Source organism: Cavia porcellus, unplaced genomic scaffold (assembly GCF_034190915.1).
Source record: "Cavia porcellus strain 051 isolate PalLab524CR breed Dunkin Hartley unplaced genomic scaffold, mCavPor4.1 scaffold_26, whole genome shotgun sequence".
Taxonomy (NCBI): Eukaryota; Metazoa; Chordata; class Mammalia; order Rodentia; family Caviidae; genus Cavia; species Cavia porcellus.
In genome coordinates, this window is record NW_026947509.1 from 50,244,203 (window position 1) to 50,263,044 (window position 18,842).

Below are 18,842 nucleotides of genomic sequence, written 5' to 3' on the forward strand. Positions count from 1 at the left end.
CTGTCCTGTTATGTCACATTTGGTTTTATTCTCTTCAAAAAAAAGTGATTAGAACTGTGGGAGTAATAAAACCCAGAATGTGTAATTGTCATTGTACAAAAAAGAAGAAAAGAAAGTGCTCTAAAGGACATAACTGCATGTATATTTAAGCGTATAAGATAGATAACCATATTACTGAGTTTTGTTGGATCATTGAACAGAACTGTTTACAATCTCACTGTTTGATGTCCATTCTATATGCTTTAATTTTGCAACTTGAACAACTATTTCTAAGATGACAATATGTAATCTATTAACTAGTGATGTCCTACTGTTTATTTTTTCTGAAATTCTGTATAACTTGTACCCTTTTTCTGTTTTTTTTCTCCTTAAATAAAATTTTAAAAAAATCTTAAAAATAAGAAAAATAGAAAACAGCTTTGCTTCTGAGAAATACAAGGATTATTTAGAGTCTAGCCACCAAAGAATAAACAGCAGGTAAACACACACTAGAGAGTCCACAGATTTAAAATATAATGACTGGTGAGTATTAGTTTCACCTTCGTGCTGTGCTGGTGTATTACTGAGTGACCTTCATTGTCCAGTAGCAGTGGATGGACACTGATCATTGCACTGACATGTGTCAAACTCCACGAACACTAATGTTGCCCAAAGCTACTTACAAACTTCTAGTGGTGACTTACACTGTGGAAATGTGATTGACAAGACCTGCTGGTAATAATACAAACTACATGATCACATTAAAACATGTATCTCTCATTCCTTTTCCATTTCTGGTGGTTAAATGCTTTTATTTTTGAGCTGAGTGAATGCCATGCTTTTGTCAGTCAGATATAAGAATATAATATTACTAATCCTTGTATATAGGATAGCCTAACTTGGGACACATTCCTCATTTAAAAAGAAACAAAAAAGAAATTGTCATTTAGATCATCTACATCGCTGTAATGTTAGCAAATTTCTATATATCTCAAACCACACATCGTATTAAACTTCAAAAAAGTTTTTAATACATAAAAACTACAAACCAAGATAAACTACTCAGTGCAAAATATGAGCATAAAAGCTTTTGCAGAAGGGTAGGGTCATCACAAGAGTCTCAAAATGTTTAATTTTTACAAAGTCAAGAATGCATTTTTATCATCAAGATGGATGGTAGGTCAGTATAATCCAGTTTGTGGATGATACTGTGTGCAGATTTTAGAATTTCAACTCTATAGAGTTCATTTTTACTTCAGGAGAATTAGACAGTGCCCTATTTTCTATCTTAAAGAGCCAGGAAAGCTGCTTGCATTCTTCTATGCAGATAAGGTGCTCTTTTTTTCCCCTTTAGCAGTGCCTACAGCAGAGTGTTTTTCATGCTTGTGGTGTGATCAAGTGATCACTTTCTTAACTGTAATCAGACTTGAAAACGGAACACATTGGGCTTACCCTTGTAGCTTGGAAAATGTACTGGTGCCATGATAGAGTCAAACTGTCATTTGTTAGGTGAGTAAAAAACAATTTGGCTGAGAGTTTGGAAAAAATTGAGTCATTTGTTGTCTCAATCTCTACCCCACCCCCCACTTTGATAGTAATAGGTATGCATGGTACAATCTGATATAAATAGTGAAAGGGAGGTGGGGTGGAAGACAAAGAATAGACTGTTGGGAGGCCAAAAGAAAAAGAAAAAATGAAGTAGGATACTTACTTACATCGTAGAAGACAAGAAGTAAAAGATAGTAAGTGTAACTACAGCAATCATTCCTGAAGACTGAAGAAATTTTCAGGTGAAAGCCAAGAAATTCCAAGATCTAGTAGCTGTCTCATTCCTCAGAGTGGACAACATGAGGTCAGCTTTTGGTAATTCTATCACTCTACAGGGCACGCAGTGCAGTGTGGGAAAAATCCTAGCATTGCTTTATGGTACAAAATTAAGAATAAGGAGATAAATTTGCAGACAGAGTTTAGAACCTTTGAAGAATACACACAATGCCAGGATGCTGATTAAATTTGGAAGACAAAAATGACAATTATCTCACTGAAAACACTTGGATATAATGATCAGAGATTCCAGTTCTGATAAATTCATATACTGATTATGAGTCATCTCAAGGTTTTTTAGGAAGTCAGAAAACACTGGCAATTGCATTTTATAATGAACTAAAGAGAGTCAGGGTTATGGATAGAGTAATTTACAAAAGAGTAAAGAAGTTATCAGTTGTAAAGGAAAATTTATTAACAATCAAAATCCTATGCTTATTAAGCATAAACATAAGGATTTAGATCAATTTATAAATTTTTCATTTTCAAGCATCACTGCAGCAAAATTTTAATTTTGGTCATTTTTGTCCTGCTCCTGTTATTTCTCTGCTCTCCTGACTCTGTCAATGGGTTCATTTGAAATCATTCTATTTAAAAATCACAATAGGCAAAAACATTAAAGTATGTGTGCTGGAATTTGATATCTATTACATTGCAATATTTGCTCTATCCCCTTATTAGTAAGATGTATCGGTCAAATGCTGAATAAAGTGGTTTAGAAAAATAAAATGCTGGACTAAGTATATCTGGAACTAGAATCTAGTCTTAGTTTTGTCATTGATTTTGAATATTTACAAAAAAAAACCCTATAACCTAGCTGAATGTGTTCACTTACCAATAAAATGAAGGTGTCGTAAGATTTCCAACAGTATTTTGAGAGGGAATTGGATAAAGTCAGTTAATAATTTGTGCGTGTTATTGTAAAAAAGGCCGTGAGAATTCATACATATTCTGGCTTCACTGAATTACTCAGTTTTTCTCAAAGGAGAGAAACTGCACTTTAGAGTAATCACAATTGCAACAGGATCAAAAACACATAGCGGTGAAAGGTAAAACAGGTTCTGTAGAGAAGGGAGGACAGAAGAAAAGGGTTGGCGTGGAGAAGCTAAGAACAGGATGCAGAGAAAGGAGATGAAACACAAAGGAATTACAGGATACAGTGAGAAAAGTCAGGGAAACAAAGAAAAAGTGGAAAAGAGGAAAAAAGAAAGGATGACTTCATTTCCTTTTTTTAAATTTTTATACTGGGGATCAAACTCGTGACCTCACGCTTGCCAGGCGCGATGACTTCATTTCTAGAGCTGGGATATTTCAGGTACCCACTTTCACTGCTCTAACAGCCAACTCCCCATCCTATTTTTTAATCATGTGCGTTAGAGTTGGAGACTCCTTTACCATTTGGAAGCTTTGTCCTAAGTCAGAGTCCACCAAGCCAGAACCAATCCTTGTCCCAGGGCACTGCTACATGAACTCTTGCTATTCCCTCTCACTTAAATTCTTCTATTTCCAAGTGAAGGTTTTATAAAGCACTCCAGGTGGAGCCAGCTAATTCTGATCTCAGCTTTATTAAAATGATAACAGGAGATGACTCCTCCTTTTCAGTTATGGGCTTACCTAAGGCGTAGCGGAGCTCAGCACAAACACCTTTATTTTGCTTCCTTTGTACCTTTGGTGGTTCTTCCTGGAACATTTAAAAGTCCTGTTTCTTCACAGGTGTTCCCATTAGTCTGGGGATCAGGCGCATTTGGCTCTTCTTCTGGAACAAACAACTCAACACAGACAGTATCTATGGATACTGTTCCAACGGACTTATGTTGCTGGACAATGTCAAGTTTGAGGCTGTTGGTCTGAGGCAAGACATAATCTGGGATTATAAAGCAGAGGAATGATAGAGGAAGAAAAAGACTAACAACTTTTTTTGAGACTGCACATATCTTTGGATCTCTTTACTTTTATCCATTTTAATGTGTTATTGTAGACATCTGAATCACTGTGTTAGTTTCTCGCATTTATCCATGATGGTAGTTCATAAAAACACACCCATTAGGTATTGATAGCAAAATTCAAACTTAGTCTTCTGGGAACACTACTGAGAAGTTAAAAGAATATACGGGGGACTTTCAACAGCACTATTAACAAAAACACACACAAAGGCTTCCACTGGAACTTAGGACCCCTGAGTAACAGGAGGTACAGAAACAGGAGGTAGGTCTCTAAAATGCTAATGAGCAGTAACAGGAGTTCAAGTTATGAAAAGTTAAATTCCTGCAGGTGGTTCATATATCAGAAGAGTCCTTTGGATTGAGCATACTGATAGTCTTACAAACACAGCAAGATTTCAACTCTGACTCTTTCTATGAAAAAATCAAGAACAGGTGACTTTTTTAAAAGTATTTTTTCATCTGGTTCTTGTTGGTACCATATGACAGAATTTGATGTTTTTCGGCGATGATGAAGGGAGGTTTCATAAATTTAGTACTATCGTAATTTGGCAAATTCATTCCCCTTTTGCTGTTATTTTCCTCAATTTAATCCGTTCTCCAAAATTAGGTGGGTATAGCCAAAAGTAAAATTCCAATCGAATTTGTAATGTTTTCTACTCTTTGTATCATTTAAATGTAGAATAATTATTAGAGAATGTGATAAATAACGATGAAATTCTGCAAATACGCATCAGTAAAGGAAAGCCCGAAGTCATCTTCAATGTGATAGCAAACTTCACATTGGCACGAGAGATCAACAGAGCTGAAGCTAAGCAAAATGGGCTCGGATGCGCCTTTTCCATTGCTGGCCCTGAAGCAGCTGTAACAGAGAGGATCTCTCCTGGCAAAGCATAAACTGTATTTGTAAAAGCTGAAAAATGAGGTTTGTATGTACACAGTGACGGTGTACCAGGAAGCGGAACTGGATGCTAAATTTAACTTGATTCTTACGATTTACATAATCTGGGATTATAAAGCAATACCAGCGTCAGGAAGAAAAAGCAGGACTAGTATTTACTTTTTCCAGACACGTTCTATCTTTGGATCCCCCCCTATTACTCTTCTTCATTTTTATGTGGAATTATAGATGTCTGAATCACTTTATCACATCTGTTTCCACCATTTGTTCTATGTTATTGAACCACCTCTGAAACCGAAATCCTTAATTTTATCTTGATTTTTAAGAAATGCTGGTTTCTAATATTTCCTGCCCACTTCATGGACCCCTTGTACAATTCACTGTGTACCCTGGCACAAGCCACAAGTCTGTTTGCTTGGTTCCCATCTCTTCTGTAAAAGGGTTTAGTCTCTGACATAGATAGCACTCATATCTATTGCAAAAGTAAAAAAAATTTAATATGGAAATCTCTGATGAACTGAGAGGTCATGCTTAGCAAGCCCTGGAATCCTATATACACTCTTCTGGTGGACTTCACAGAATGAGGAAGGCTGAGCAATGACTGAGATTAAAATTGTTGCAACCACATGTATCCAAGCTCTGGGACAAGAAATGGGACATATACACAATGGCAAATAGTTTAAATGAGGCTGGCCAGCCCATGGTTCGGTCTTCGGTATTTGGAAGGTGTGTTCATGTACAGAATTTGCACCAGAAAGTTTTTATAGCAAACTTTTGTTTTGTCAGAAGTTTATTTTATTGGTAAAATATTAAATAATATACAGAATTAAAAACTGCACTTACACTTCTGAGAAGAAATAAATCTTGGACAAATTATATGCTTGTTCCTGAGATTCCCTAAATTTATTCCAGTAGCTGTGCACTCAAGACAGTACAAACCTTTATAATATAATCCTTTTCACAAAGTATTACAAAGTTTCTGCAGCTTTAGTGTACACACATACAGACACACACTCACACATGCATGTACAACACTCATACACATATACATAGTACCCACATATATGCACACAGCATGTATGTGTGTAGATTAAAAACAAAGAAAATACAAGTCCCACATTTCAGTCTGCAGTGATAAATGGTTTCGCGGAGGTCTCCAAATCAGTGTATAGCAGAGTGACTTGTCACCAACCTGCAAAGACTGTTTCAGCATTTCCATAGTAAACCCCATTTTCTGAGGTATGGTATTTGAGCCTAAAATAAAAACTACATTACACTGAGCAAACCTGACATACAAGGTCTGGAATTTTAATTTTACATACATTTATATATATATGTATATATATATATTTCTTTTTTTAAACAATAGTTTTTATCTCCTCAAATTATTAGTTTGAAAAAAATGAGGTTTACTGGTTTGACCTTTTTTTTTTTTCATTTTGCTTCTAAAACTCAAAATATCCTAGAAACTGTCAAGCAATTAGTCTTTAAAATAGTCTAATCACCTTTGGTATTGTTAAAGAAAAAATATTTTAAATGGCCAAGACATATACTGTACAAAGCAGTAACTGCCTTTCAAAGAAATGCCGAAGAAATGTTATTATTATTTTTTAAACAAAACATATATTTACATTACAGCAGTTTTACTACAGGAACATAGGTATTAAAAAAAAAAAAAAGAAAACCAGCATACTGCATATAAATATGTATGATATGAAAAATACCTCTCAAATTTGTTATGAAAACAGGGCTGCTCTAAATATTTAAAAATTTTTTATCTCCAGTAGGTGATATGTGTTTAAAATTGACCTAGGTGCTTTGTTTCATTTAAAAATTCATTTCCAAAATGAGAGAAATGAAATAAGAATACTAAATATCAGTTTCTTCACTTACAGCATTAGACAAAGGTCTAAGAAGAAAATGCAGTCTGCCAGAATTTCCCCTTTAGGATACACTTCTGAGGCAAAAGATCACCAATTTCAGTGGAAATGTAGCCTAACTAAAGAACAGGGGTCAGACTGGTGGTTTCTGCGCTCTCATCTTTTGATTGTGAAGTGTTTCTCCCTTGGCTTGTTGTGTCCTTTAATAGGCTACGACTTCGCGTGCGTGTGCGTGCGTGTGTGTGTGTGTGTGTGTGTGTGTGTGTGGTCATTAATGGAAGAAAGATTAGGTCGGAAAGGAAAAACAAAAATCACCATAGTTTTTAAGACTTCAAGGGGAGTATTGCACTTGTACAAAAAGAAGAGAGTATTTTTTTAACTAAAAAGCAGGAGCAATCATTTTGAGATTGTAAATAACACATGGTCTAAAAGGTCTGGCTATTAAGAGCGATTACGGGGCCTGGGACCCCCTCCAAACCTGGAATATTATTATAGTAACGTTAAAGCACTTTTCTCCCAATGGGGAGAAAGTTAAGACTTCATTTTATGTTTTTAACATCTTTCTAAATACTTACAAAAACTGTCTAGTCTCTCATGATTTACAGTTTCAGAGGAAAGCCAAACAAGAAGGTAAGATTCATCAAAAAAAGGAAGGCAAACACATGGAGTCCTGTTTTAGGTACCAACACTTTTGAGTGGAAATTACAGAAGGGTTACACAGCTTCTTCCTCTCCATCAACCACTTTTCTCTTTACTACAAAACTACACTTGAGTATAAAAATATGCCAGCAGATTATACAGCAACAAAAGTCACCCAAAATTAAGACTGAAGATCAATGAATTGGAAGTTTAGAGCTGACCTTACTTAATCCTCAAACCAGGCTGAGGAAAGAGAGGCAAAGACTTTCAGAGCTGATGGAAGGGAGGGGCTCAGAGAGGAAAGAGAGGTGACAGCAGTCACACCCCAGGAGACCGAGTGTATTTAAGATCCAGGAGACAGTCAAATGCTCTAAATCACAGTTTCAGAAATGGAGTCACTTAAAATAACAAAAAACAAAACCGGATTCCTTCTCTGGTTACAGTGTACCTGTTTTTGTTTTAAAGATCTACTTCCAGTAAATTAAATTGCGTGAAGTCCTGCTAAGTGTATAGGAGGGGGTTTGGTGACCTTCACCTGTCCAGGAAGGGCTTCTTACTGTGTCACGTGAGGTAATGTGGAGGCCCGGTTCACTGCAAACTGGTTTTATCTGTACCTACGTGGAGTTGTGTGCTATACCTTGTGTGACTTAGCACAGGGCCTCTAAATTTTATATTTTATTCACAATAAAAAGGACACCTTAGAAAAGTAGTCACTGACGTACCACTCTGTACGGGATAAAGGGTAATTCACAACAAATTTATACAGAAAATGTACAAATGCAACGCTATGGGAGATAAAGCCCAATAAATATAACTGCGAACCGATTTTTAAGAGTGCCTGTGAAAATATCCACAAACTTACAGTACAGCAAAAACAAGCCTGAAAAGCTACAAACAGAATGTTTCATAAAAACCTTATAGAAGTTCCAAAAATTTAGGTCTCTGCAAAAAATGTAAAAAATATTCAAGGTGTCATTATTTGGCCTAGCAATACACTACGAGAAAAAGAAACACTAGCATATCACAGCTTCTTGGTCATATGATATTTGCTTTATATAATCAGCAGCTTTTTTTTTTTTTTTTAAAGCTGTCATATCCTAGCACATCCACTGCAAGTAATACACAGCTACGGTATTAAACCATTTGAGATTATGCTTTGGAGAAGAGCCATGTGATATGACTGCTCAGTTTTGTTTTAAGGAAAATTACTTGCTTTTTAAACATTATTCCATAAAACAACAAAAGATTAGAAGACAGTTTCAAGACTAGAATGACACTAGTCTGGGGGTAGAAATTGAAAGCAATACTGTATGTGGTTCTCCAAAAAATTCTGCTAATAAATCCTTATTCTTCCATAAAAACAAAACAAAAGCAATATACCATAATTCAGTTCACAGTTAAAATTTCACACTGTATTTTACCTGTTTAATCTTGTAATGGTATTAAAGAAATACCATTAAACTGAAAAGATACTAAAATCTGGTTTTAAAATTTCCTTTTAACAGCTGAGCTGAAAGTTTCTGTATTAGAAATTGCTTTTGCAGTTGTGCCCTAAATACACAAAGATGAATTTTGTAGTACTCAATTTTAAATGATTTTTAAAAAATACAGAATAAGTGTTGCAGAGCTAACACAGCTCATCAGCACTCTTCAATGCATTTTTAAAAGGCACTGATTTAAGACATTTTAAAAAGGATTCAATACCTTAAATTCAAGATTTTAAGAGACCAGTTACTGTATATTTTAATTATTTTGCAGCAACTGGATTAAAAGTATTTCTAAAATAACTTGTATATATACAAACTTCAATTTTATCCCTCACTTTTTATTTTTCTTTTGGATTCAGTTTTCTGCTGTAGAATAATCATACAAATAGTTCTTATTTAAATAATATATAAAATACAACTGAAGAAAACCACAAATGTAACACTACTTTTTCAAAATGAACAATTGAAAATATCATAGCTGCTACCTTTTAGTCTTATGCTCTGGGTGGAGGGGATATAATTTTTGTTTGTAATTTTGTAGCCTTTTCTGCTCCTTTTCTACCCAATCAATAATTTTGGATATAGGATAAAGTTTAGAAAACACTTAAAACATAATTTTCATCTGAATGCCTTCTCTGAGGTAAATTTTGGTAAACTTTTATAAAATATATAGACTTCATGCTCTTATGAGCTGTGTAGTTGTGATACAAAACTACAAACAAAGCTCATGAAAATATTCTCTTTTTGCCAACAGTTTGCTGAATTTCTGTATTTCTGTCCTATTCAAAAAAGAATTTTGCATTAAGTTTTTATCAACTAGCTTAAAATCTTTGATTTTCATTGTTTCACTTTGTTCTGGAAATAGACAATAAGAGCCAAGATTTAAGTTTAATAATTGCCACCAGCCTTAATGATACACTAATAACTTCCTTACTATTTCTTAATGCAATGTGAAAAAGTAAAGCTAATTGCTCAGGTATCAACTATAAAATTAACTCTGTCTCAGTAACATATCCGATAACTCTAACTGCTTCTTTTCATGAATTTTCTTTAGTGGACTGTAATACACATGTACACATACACCATGACTCGTACACACAGCTGCCTGTGTGTACCACAGGATAGACACTTCCCAGTTTGTCCCAAATCAGAACTCTCTGCTCTGTCTCCCATTTGTTTCTCTCCAGAAAATTCTCAATGGAATGTTGCAACACTTCAAATCTCTTTCTTCCAACCTGCCTCCTCCTTGGACACTTACACTATTTAAAAAAGCATGTTTAGAAGGGCTTTTAAAAGGTGATTCTTCATTATCACAGAGAGGCAGCACACTTCTCCAAAAAGAACTGGAGACAAAAAAGTCTTGGCAAAATTAGGGCAAAGCAATGTGATGAATTTCTGAATTTTTGCCAAACTGGAAAATACAGAGGATAACCCATTTTTATGCCCCTCAAATACTCTCTCCACTGTGAAAGCTCATCTAAATAAATTGGGCATACAATTGTTATGTAAAACTTTTGATTTATTTGGTGCCTGACCCTCATACTTATTTATAGGAGCTACCACGTTGCATGTGTCCTTTTGAGAAGAAGCATGCAAATATAGCCATCCACAGCTTTTCAGAAATCACTGTCCACAAAAATTCTTTCTAACCCACAAATGGAAACTGACCTTGTCCTCATTTGTCCCTGACACACCATATCCCACCAAGCCTTTCTGTTCCTCATATCACGAAGCCAAGAAAATACAGGCACATGCTTGTAGCAAATACATTCTCACAATCTGTTAACTCCCGTCAATAAACTAAGTTGCTTAACGTGATGAAATCAGAAAAGGAGTGTGTGTCAGTACTTCCCAGAGGACTACACAGCTCCTCAGGTCCGCCTAAACCCAGTTTTACTGCAGGACAGCAGGCATGTGATCATTTGTATGCTGGAGTGGCAAGAAAAAAAATAAAAACAGGAACAAATCTATTGATGATGCCAGTGGAAATGCATGTATATGCATCCATGGCCAAGATTATTAGTATGTTGATTAGCATCCAAATGCTTCCATACATTGCAGCAAAACTAGCTCAGGAGCTTAAATGATTTACCTCATTGGAAAGGAAAAAAAAAAAAAAAAAGACAAGCCATTTCAATTACAGTTTGGGAGGGGTTAGAATAAGTAGGTAGAGGAGAGGAAGTCTCAGATACTTTTTCTTTGAACAAACTGTTGGTGTGTAATGTACTAAGGCATGCAGGAAGACCCGACGGCTGACGTTTACGTGTCTCTGTTTTGGTGCGTTGTCTTGGATGTAAAGAAACAGTTTGGACATTTCTTCAAAAATAATTATGTTAGGGACTAGTAAGACAAAGCCGATTCATAACTATTTTTTTTTTTTTTTATTTACCTAGTTCTAGCTGTGTTAGTGCTTAGAAACTGCTTAAATAAGCAAATGGTACACCAGAAAAATGGGTTAAGAGCAGTACTGGAGCTAGGCTTCCTATCTATCCACAGGTCTCTATCCGCAGGTCTCTAGTCTTGATACTTTGCACATCACAATCTATAATAAACAGCGTCAGATCCTATTTAATGCAGTTATTAATTACTACTTAATAGAATTTCAGTACTCACAAGTAGCTATCAAATAATCCAGTCATGGTTAGGTCTGTTTTTTCAAAACACAAGTAGCAACTTCTGCCTTAGAGATGTACCCCCGTGCCCCCCAAAAAACTAAAAAAAAAAAAAAAAAAAAAAAAACCAATGATACATCACTTGGTTCCTCCCCATAATGCTACTGGACTGCAAAGAATAGAGAGAGCACCCACATGAAGGGAATTAAAGTCTATACCTGAAATATGAAAACACATGTCATGTCTAAATTAAAAGATGGCAAATTCTACCCTAAGATACTAAAATTCACTTATGAGAAGGACTTATATAGTCAAATGTTTTTGAAGCAGGAAATTGCGCAGGACCTTTGCTTAAAAGCTTTTGTCACATTTTAGACTCCAAGAAGATAAGAACGAACTCAGTTGTTTCTTTGATCTGTAGTCCACAGCACAGGTTACAAAGAAGTTCCCTTTTCTCTGCAGCAAAAGGAGTAAATATTACTCAAGGAATACTAGAATACATAGCCCTAGCTCAATGATCTTACAGGGTTTAAGTTCTCACATTCAGGTCAAATTAGCAATTGCTCTGAGGATACTGTGAAAGAAGTAGCTTCTAGAAAGACCTTTAAGACCTTCTACTCCAAGAGTAAAAGAGGAATGGACCATGGACAGAACACTGAGTGGGCACAGTTTGAAACAAACAGTGAAAAGAGAAATACCAGAAAAGGGATTTCTGAGTGGAGTTTTACTGTTAGCCTAATTCCATATATATATATATATATATATATATATTTCTTTTCTTTTCTTTTTTGCTAACTGGTTAACACTGATTAAATGCTGATAAAGTGACAATCATAAGCATACTTTTAGAAAAAAAATATGTATACTATGCCGTCATCTCATTATAATTTAAAAAAAAAAATCTCAAACGAATTTATGAAAAGTAGAAGTCCCTCCTGGAAATGCCTGCCTGGTATCTCCTCTTAGACCATATGTTATTCTGAAAACTACATAAAAATACTATTTGTTAAAGGTGTTAAAAGTAAGGCTGCCAGGGTGTCTATAAAATGCCAGTCATCAAAACTATGGAAAACAGTGCTTAAGTTTAGAAAAATAAAATCCAAGGACCTCAGATGTAAATGGTGGTCCTTAACTTCCTGTAGTTTAAAAGTTTTGCTATATGGTACAGTGTAAAACATACTGAATTATTAATTCCATAGGGGAAGTAAACATAGAACCCACAAGTCAACTCTTCCTAGGAGTTACTGTTGAAAACAACAATATGTTTTGTGTTCCATGATCTCTAAGAACAAAAAAACTGGTTTACATTTTGAAGCAAGTTCTTCTTTGAAGAGTAAAATTACTTATACCATTTTACATTGCCAAAGTCCTACCCAGAAAACTCTAAATTCCTGCCTTCAATCGTAATCCTGAACATCAGTGGCAAATTAGAATATTTCAGGTGAACTGATATGAATCAAGTGATTTTGCAAAGCACGATATGCTTTATACCGGTGTGTGGTAGAAATAAACTGCTTTAAATTTCCACAAAATAAACAAGCCAAGTTGTCAGGAAACAATATCCCCATCCCTTCTCTCTTCTGTTTCTTCCTTACCCTAATTAGGTAGAGCAAACAATACTGTGTCCACAAAATAAGAATTGACAGTAATATTAAAAAAGAAAAGGTATGCCAAGATGGGAGGGAAGGTGGGATTGTAAGTGCAGTATTTCTTCATGTGCAGTTCTTCACTTCATAGGGGTCCCCTTTGGAATGAAAAGGCCTAGTGGAATGTGTGCTCCCCTCGAACAATGTGTGATGAAAACTCATAACGGTCCTGGCTTCTGTAGCCACAGATGTTGCATTCCAGTGGGTCCCGGTAGCCATGGCAACCCATGTGAATGGTGTACATGACATGGTCTAGGAAAAGGACTCGGCAGTGCTCGCACTTGAAGGCCCTTATCTGTTCTCCTTCCCCATTGAAAACCTTATAGATGTCCTTCAGAGAGCCCTTGGGAGCCTTGGTATCCAAGGCCTTGACATCCTCCTTCATGTAAGCTGGGCTTTGTTTCCTCTTGGGATTTAAGGCAGGGTTTCCTTGGTAGGACTGGTGGTCATCATGGCTGCTTTCTGAGTCAGTAGAATCCAGGCAGCTATTGCTGGGAGAGGCTTCTCTTTCCTGGGGTCGACTCTTTGGTCTGATGAGAGAGATGGGGCCGTCCACGTTGTTCTCATGACTATCAGCGGTTTCCCTGCTGATGGGTCTTTCTATCCTATTTGGATGATAGACCTGAGAATAAGCTGAGCTTATAACTGGGGCCACCTCAGCGATTGTGCTTGGAGGGTGCTGCATCAGAGGGTGAAGGGCCTCAGCTCCAAGGTAGGTGATTGCATTGTTGATGGCTTGGTCCATCATGTGCGACGGCATCAGCTCAGCCTCCTTCTCGTAGGTTAAGTTCATGTCGAAATGAATATCTGGGTAGCTGAATCGCATGAGCTTTTCCCCTGAAAGGAAGGGTGAGGAAAGAAAGAGAAAATTACAACAGAATTATGACTTGATAAAAAATGTAAAAAGCTAGGAAAAACATCATTTCCGTTTTCCGAATCATGTGGTATGCATGACAGTCCCCAGATACTCTGCGATGGGGGTGGCTGTAAGCCTCTGGTCACTGGGAAGTGGGCTCCACAGAAGTGAACTCTACCAAAGCACACACTGGTACTTAGCATCATTTCAATTCGAATTGCCCCAAAGACAGATCAGGGTAACCAAGAGAATAATAAAGAATTGAAAATAAAAATGAGACATCATGTCATGAGATTCTGGCTAAAATGCTGTTCAAGAGTTTCAAAGTCTAGACAGAGAAATCTGACCCATATTCTCGAAAGACCTCACAGTTTAGAGGGAACTGCAGCAATTTAAGGATCATTTGCTGTAGGCCAGGGGGTCAAACAGGGAAGTTTGTCTCATAGGAGGTAGGTAAAGGAAGACCCTCGATGGAAGTGGCACTGCCACATAAAGAAGCCCGGAGCTGCAGGCAGGAAGGCTCAGCGCGAAGGAGTCGCCTAGAGCTCAGTCAGCTGAGAATGGAAACAGCGGGGCCTGACAATTAGGTAACACACTGCGGCTCATCCAACAGCAAAAGGGATTTAACCTGAGGGCCTTAGGAATTAATGGGGTTAACAGGGAAGGGGCCTGAGGAGATAGACTAGAGGATTTGGGAAGTCGCTGTCTCATTCGCGGTGACTGAACTGGTCAGGAGAAATGGAGAAGTCATTGGAATGGAGAAAACCATAGAAAACACAGTGGTGAGAGCTGGTTTCTTATCTAGACGTAGACAATGAGAATGCAAAACATGCACGAAGCCCAGTTTTCAGGCCTAAGAAACACAGTGGAGGACGGAAGAGATGATAAATTCAGTGTGGGGAGTGCTATAACAGGCATGTCCAGATTCCTAGGACGCAGCATCAAGCTGGAGAGAAGTCTGGTTTGAGACGCAGCTAGGCGAGTCACCAGTTGACACAAGGCAGCCTGTGAAGCATAGGGCAGCAGCAGGTAAACTGTAAAAGGAGGATCAAAATAGAACCTGGGAAACAGCTTTTATGCTAAGTCAAAGAGAAGCAGCCAAATGGGATGCTGGTGCTCGCATCATGTTTAGAAAGCCATGGGCCTTGTTCCTTATGGAATAGGAATGTGTAAGGCCAAAGAAGTGTGTCTATGTCACACACTGCACAGATCAGTCTGGGTGACCAGATCCCAGAATTCCATCCAACAGTTCTGAGTATGCGTCCTGTGCCCACATCCCCTTTGTGGGGTCCATGGAGCCACATGAACAGCCATGGCAACGTGCTGTGTGCGCAGTGCAACACGGGAAGAACCCAGCTGTGCAGGCGTGAGTGTCTGCATGTGCATGAAGCATGTTTTTAGTAATGAGCAGAGCAATAGTTCCTGGACGGGCCTGGCTCTCGGCCAGGGTTGCTTCTGTTTGTGTGGCCGAGGTCTGGTGGGGAGCACCGAGGAATCTGAGAATTCTGGATTTGAACTTAGCCTGCAAAGTTAGGTGGGTCGAACGTATGTTTTTTGGCTTGATTTATACTATTGAAATATTTAGGCATATGAATGGGTGTCAGCTTAAGAGCTGAAAATGATAGATCCACAAGAATGAGAAGCGGCTCCCAGAAGTTGGAGGAAACTTAGAGGAGTTCCAAGGAAAGGGTGTGTTTCAGAAGGAGCTCATGTCCAGCGGTGGCCGTGCCATACTGAAATGGACTGAGATACAGTCTGAAGAGGGCCCACTGGATTCGGCACTCCCGACGCGGGCTGAGGCATCACATGGACACTTTCAGTGCAGCCCGGGATTGTAACGTGGGGTGCCAGGTTGTGTGGACTGGGGAGTGAACAGGAAGGAAGAAGACCACTGACAGTACAGAAAATTAAACTGCTCGTTTCAAGAGAAGGTGGAGGTTGAAGATGAAAGAAGCTTGGGTTTCAGCAGGTTTTTTCTTTTCCCAATCCTGATACTTTATCGCATTAATGCTGACAGGTAAATGAGGCCAAGGAGAAAAACACAGTGTGAGGTACTTGGGGGACCAGGATTGGATTCCAGAGCACAAAAGGAGGAACTGACCTTAATCACAAAGAGACACGCTACTTTCACTGAAACGAAGGAATGAACAGCATTATGTAGATGCACATAACTTTATAGGGTTGACAATATTAAGCTGAAATCATTTCAACTGGCTTTATTCTCTATAAATATAGGTATAAAATCTCAAGGTGTGAGATACCAAGTTTTCAGAGAGCTGAGAAAGGCTGAAAATGGCCATAATGTTGGTAAGAGAGAAGATCGTTCAGGGTTACATGACAGCAATGCTGTCACACAGTGTGGATGGGCCAGCTGACAGTTAAAATGAATCACACATTTATCTATCTGTCTATCTATCTATCTGTCTATCTATCTATCTATCTATCTATCTATCTATCTGAGGAAAGGTCTCACACTATATAGTTCAGGCTGGCCTTGAACTCACTCAGCCTCCTGAGCCCTGGGGTCACAGGCATGTGCCTCCACGCCCAGCTGAGGGCCATTTATGAGACTCTGGCACTTTCTCCAAAAATACTCGTAGCCGAGATGTAAATATCGAAAGACGTGTAGTCGGCTTCATAAAGGTGGAAAGTTTCACCCAGAGAAAGTGGCAGGAAAACAAGGCAAGTGAGTCAAGAATGTCGGCAGGACAGCGGTGCAAGCGATGAAGTGTGGAGCTTAAGTGGACAGAGAAGGGAGGACACAGGCACGTGCACGTAGCGTCCAGAGAGCACAGAGTCAACCGAGGGACACGTGGGAAAGGAATGTAGCCAAGTGTGGAGGTTAGAAATTTCACTGCAAGAGCAATCAGAGAAACAGTTACTGTAGCTATTACTTGCCTCACATTTCTAGGAGAGGCTAAATAAAGAAAAGTGCTCCAATTCTTAATAAAAGATCAAATGTTGCTCTTTTAGAACCTTACTGTAATTTTCTAAAAAAAAAAAAGTCTTTTTCCAGGCAATGTAATCAAATCAAATTGAGAGTAACTTCTCTTAAGTTACAGGAAACATGACAGAAATGTTTCAAAGAACAGACCATATAAATTCAGAAGACATAAAAATAATAAAAATTTCCTGCTTTTCAAACTACACTAGTTAAATGTAAGCATCTCCACATAATTTCCAACAAACTATAATCAATTTTAAAAATGAATGAGCTGGCTCCCCTCCTCTTTTCGTGGAAAGAACAAACAAACAGAGGAATGGTACAGAAGTTACCCAGGCAGACCTCTAAGCATCATCTCAGGCTTGTTACTGTCCTAGCACACACCGTGACCCTCAGAGTCCGTAACCGTTAGTGTCCCGGTGCTCGCTGTGACCAGACAGACTTCTCTAGTAACACAGGACAGAAACAGTCCCTCAAAGTACAGCTTTCCGTTAACGTTCTTTCAGGGAATCAAGATGTCCTATAGTGCACTGACGTGAGATAATGGCTTTATGCCATTTATTTTTATACTGTATTAAATCTGTCAGAATGGATATGCTACATACAGTGAAGAACAGTTACTTTAACAACTCTTTCTGTTGAATTTTTATGATTCATATCCATTTTAAAAATGGATGACTTTGGAATCCTCAGAGATATTCTATGACTTACAGAATACACTGGAAGGAATACCAACCCTGGGTGTATAAAGCAATATTGAAGAGTTTGGAGATTAAAAACCAGAGTCTAAATAGTTGGTATTTAATCTTTTCTGCTATCATACCTTGGAGCATGAAGCTGAAAGTAGAAAATATAGATCCATGTATGAAACATCTTCCATTTTTCCAATGCAGAATTTGGGAAAAATTTTAATGTCTCAGTGTTAAATCAAATACCCGAAGAATTAACATCATGTAGAGGAAACAGTGAAAAGCCTGGTGCGAGTGCAAATATAAAATATAGTATAAAACCAGCCAACAGGCTCGGCCAGTGGTGGTGAACTTGCGGTGTGCACGCTGCAGCTGGTTGTTCGCTCCTGAAAGCTCTAGAAGGTTCACCTCTTGGCTGGACCATTGCTCTTATTAAGGACAATTATTTTTAACATTTTTACTAAATATCTTTACATCCTGAGATGATGACTTACTACAATTAGCCTCCCCTTTTTATCTTGCGCTTCTGTTGAAGGGTCTGTGTGCTTACGTAGGATGCACAGGAAAGTCAGAGTAGAAGAGAGATGAACATTTTTTCATTTTCTGAAGTACACTATACGTATATTTCTAATATACAGGAAGTTGCATTTTTTTCAATTAAAATCACTTTGTAAAGAAACAAACGCGTTCGTGCTGCTTACCTACAAACTTTTGTGGAGTGGAGCTTTTACGTTTTCCCATATTCCCCGTGAGCTTCTCTATGACAGCAGGTCTCTCAAAAGGCACCAGAGAAATATTGTTGTCCATAATAGGCTCTTGTTCCTTACAATCTTCCATAGGAGGTACTATATAAAACCATACAAAAAGGCACTCTGATAATTTCTTCAAAACTTTGAAAGACACAGAGAGAGATCTGCCATCTCTCTATTTGTGTTATAAAAACACAAGCTAGTTAGCTTCAAGAAAAGCAAGTAGCAAGGAAAACTTCTAGGGTGAAAAAATCCTCTAATTCTATGCACACACATCCCTTCTCCCCTCTTTCCTCCTCTCTCTGGGGACTGGTTTTGAATCTTTCTAGGATCAGTGACAAACTGTTGCTACTATCTACAGCAAACACATTTATTTGGCTTGTCATCTTATTCCTCTCTCTTTTTTACAACCAGTAATACTTTAAGATGGCACTATTTTCAAGGGTTTGCATTTTAAAAAAAAAAAATCTAAGTCACTTTTTAGAGAAAAACTTATCCAGACACTCGAAATAACAGCACAATATTTAACCATTTTCCTCTCTCTGTTTCCTTTCCACTGCTGTATTTTGTACAGTAGATTTTCTATTCAGTGAACTGTTTAGCCTCATTGGCAACAGTTTAAATACCTGCACGGAGCAAGCTTTGTGAGGGAGATCCAATTCTGAACATGTCTATGCAGAGTGAACTGTGGCAGCT

General features: G+C 37.8%; 1 protein-coding gene across 11 annotated transcripts in view; it reads right to left on the reverse strand.

The window, feature by feature from the left end:
• Positions 1 to 5,402: 5,402 nt before the first annotated feature.
• The window catches only part of Ikzf2 (IKAROS family zinc finger 2), a 147,857-nt gene continuing 134,417 nt past the window's right edge, over positions 5,403 to 18,842 (reverse strand). For all 11 annotated transcript variants that reach the window (XM_063237452.1, XM_023566993.2, XM_063237451.1 and 8 more), the window contains 2 exons: positions 18,099 to 18,242; positions 5,403 to 13,745 (listed from right to left, as the gene is read on the reverse strand). In XM_063237452.1, coding sequence (XP_063093522.1) covers positions 13,024 to 13,745; positions 18,099 to 18,242 — 866 coding nt within the window. In that variant the 3' untranslated portion in view covers positions 5,403 to 13,023. The remainder of the gene's footprint in view (positions 13,746 to 18,098; positions 18,243 to 18,842) is intronic.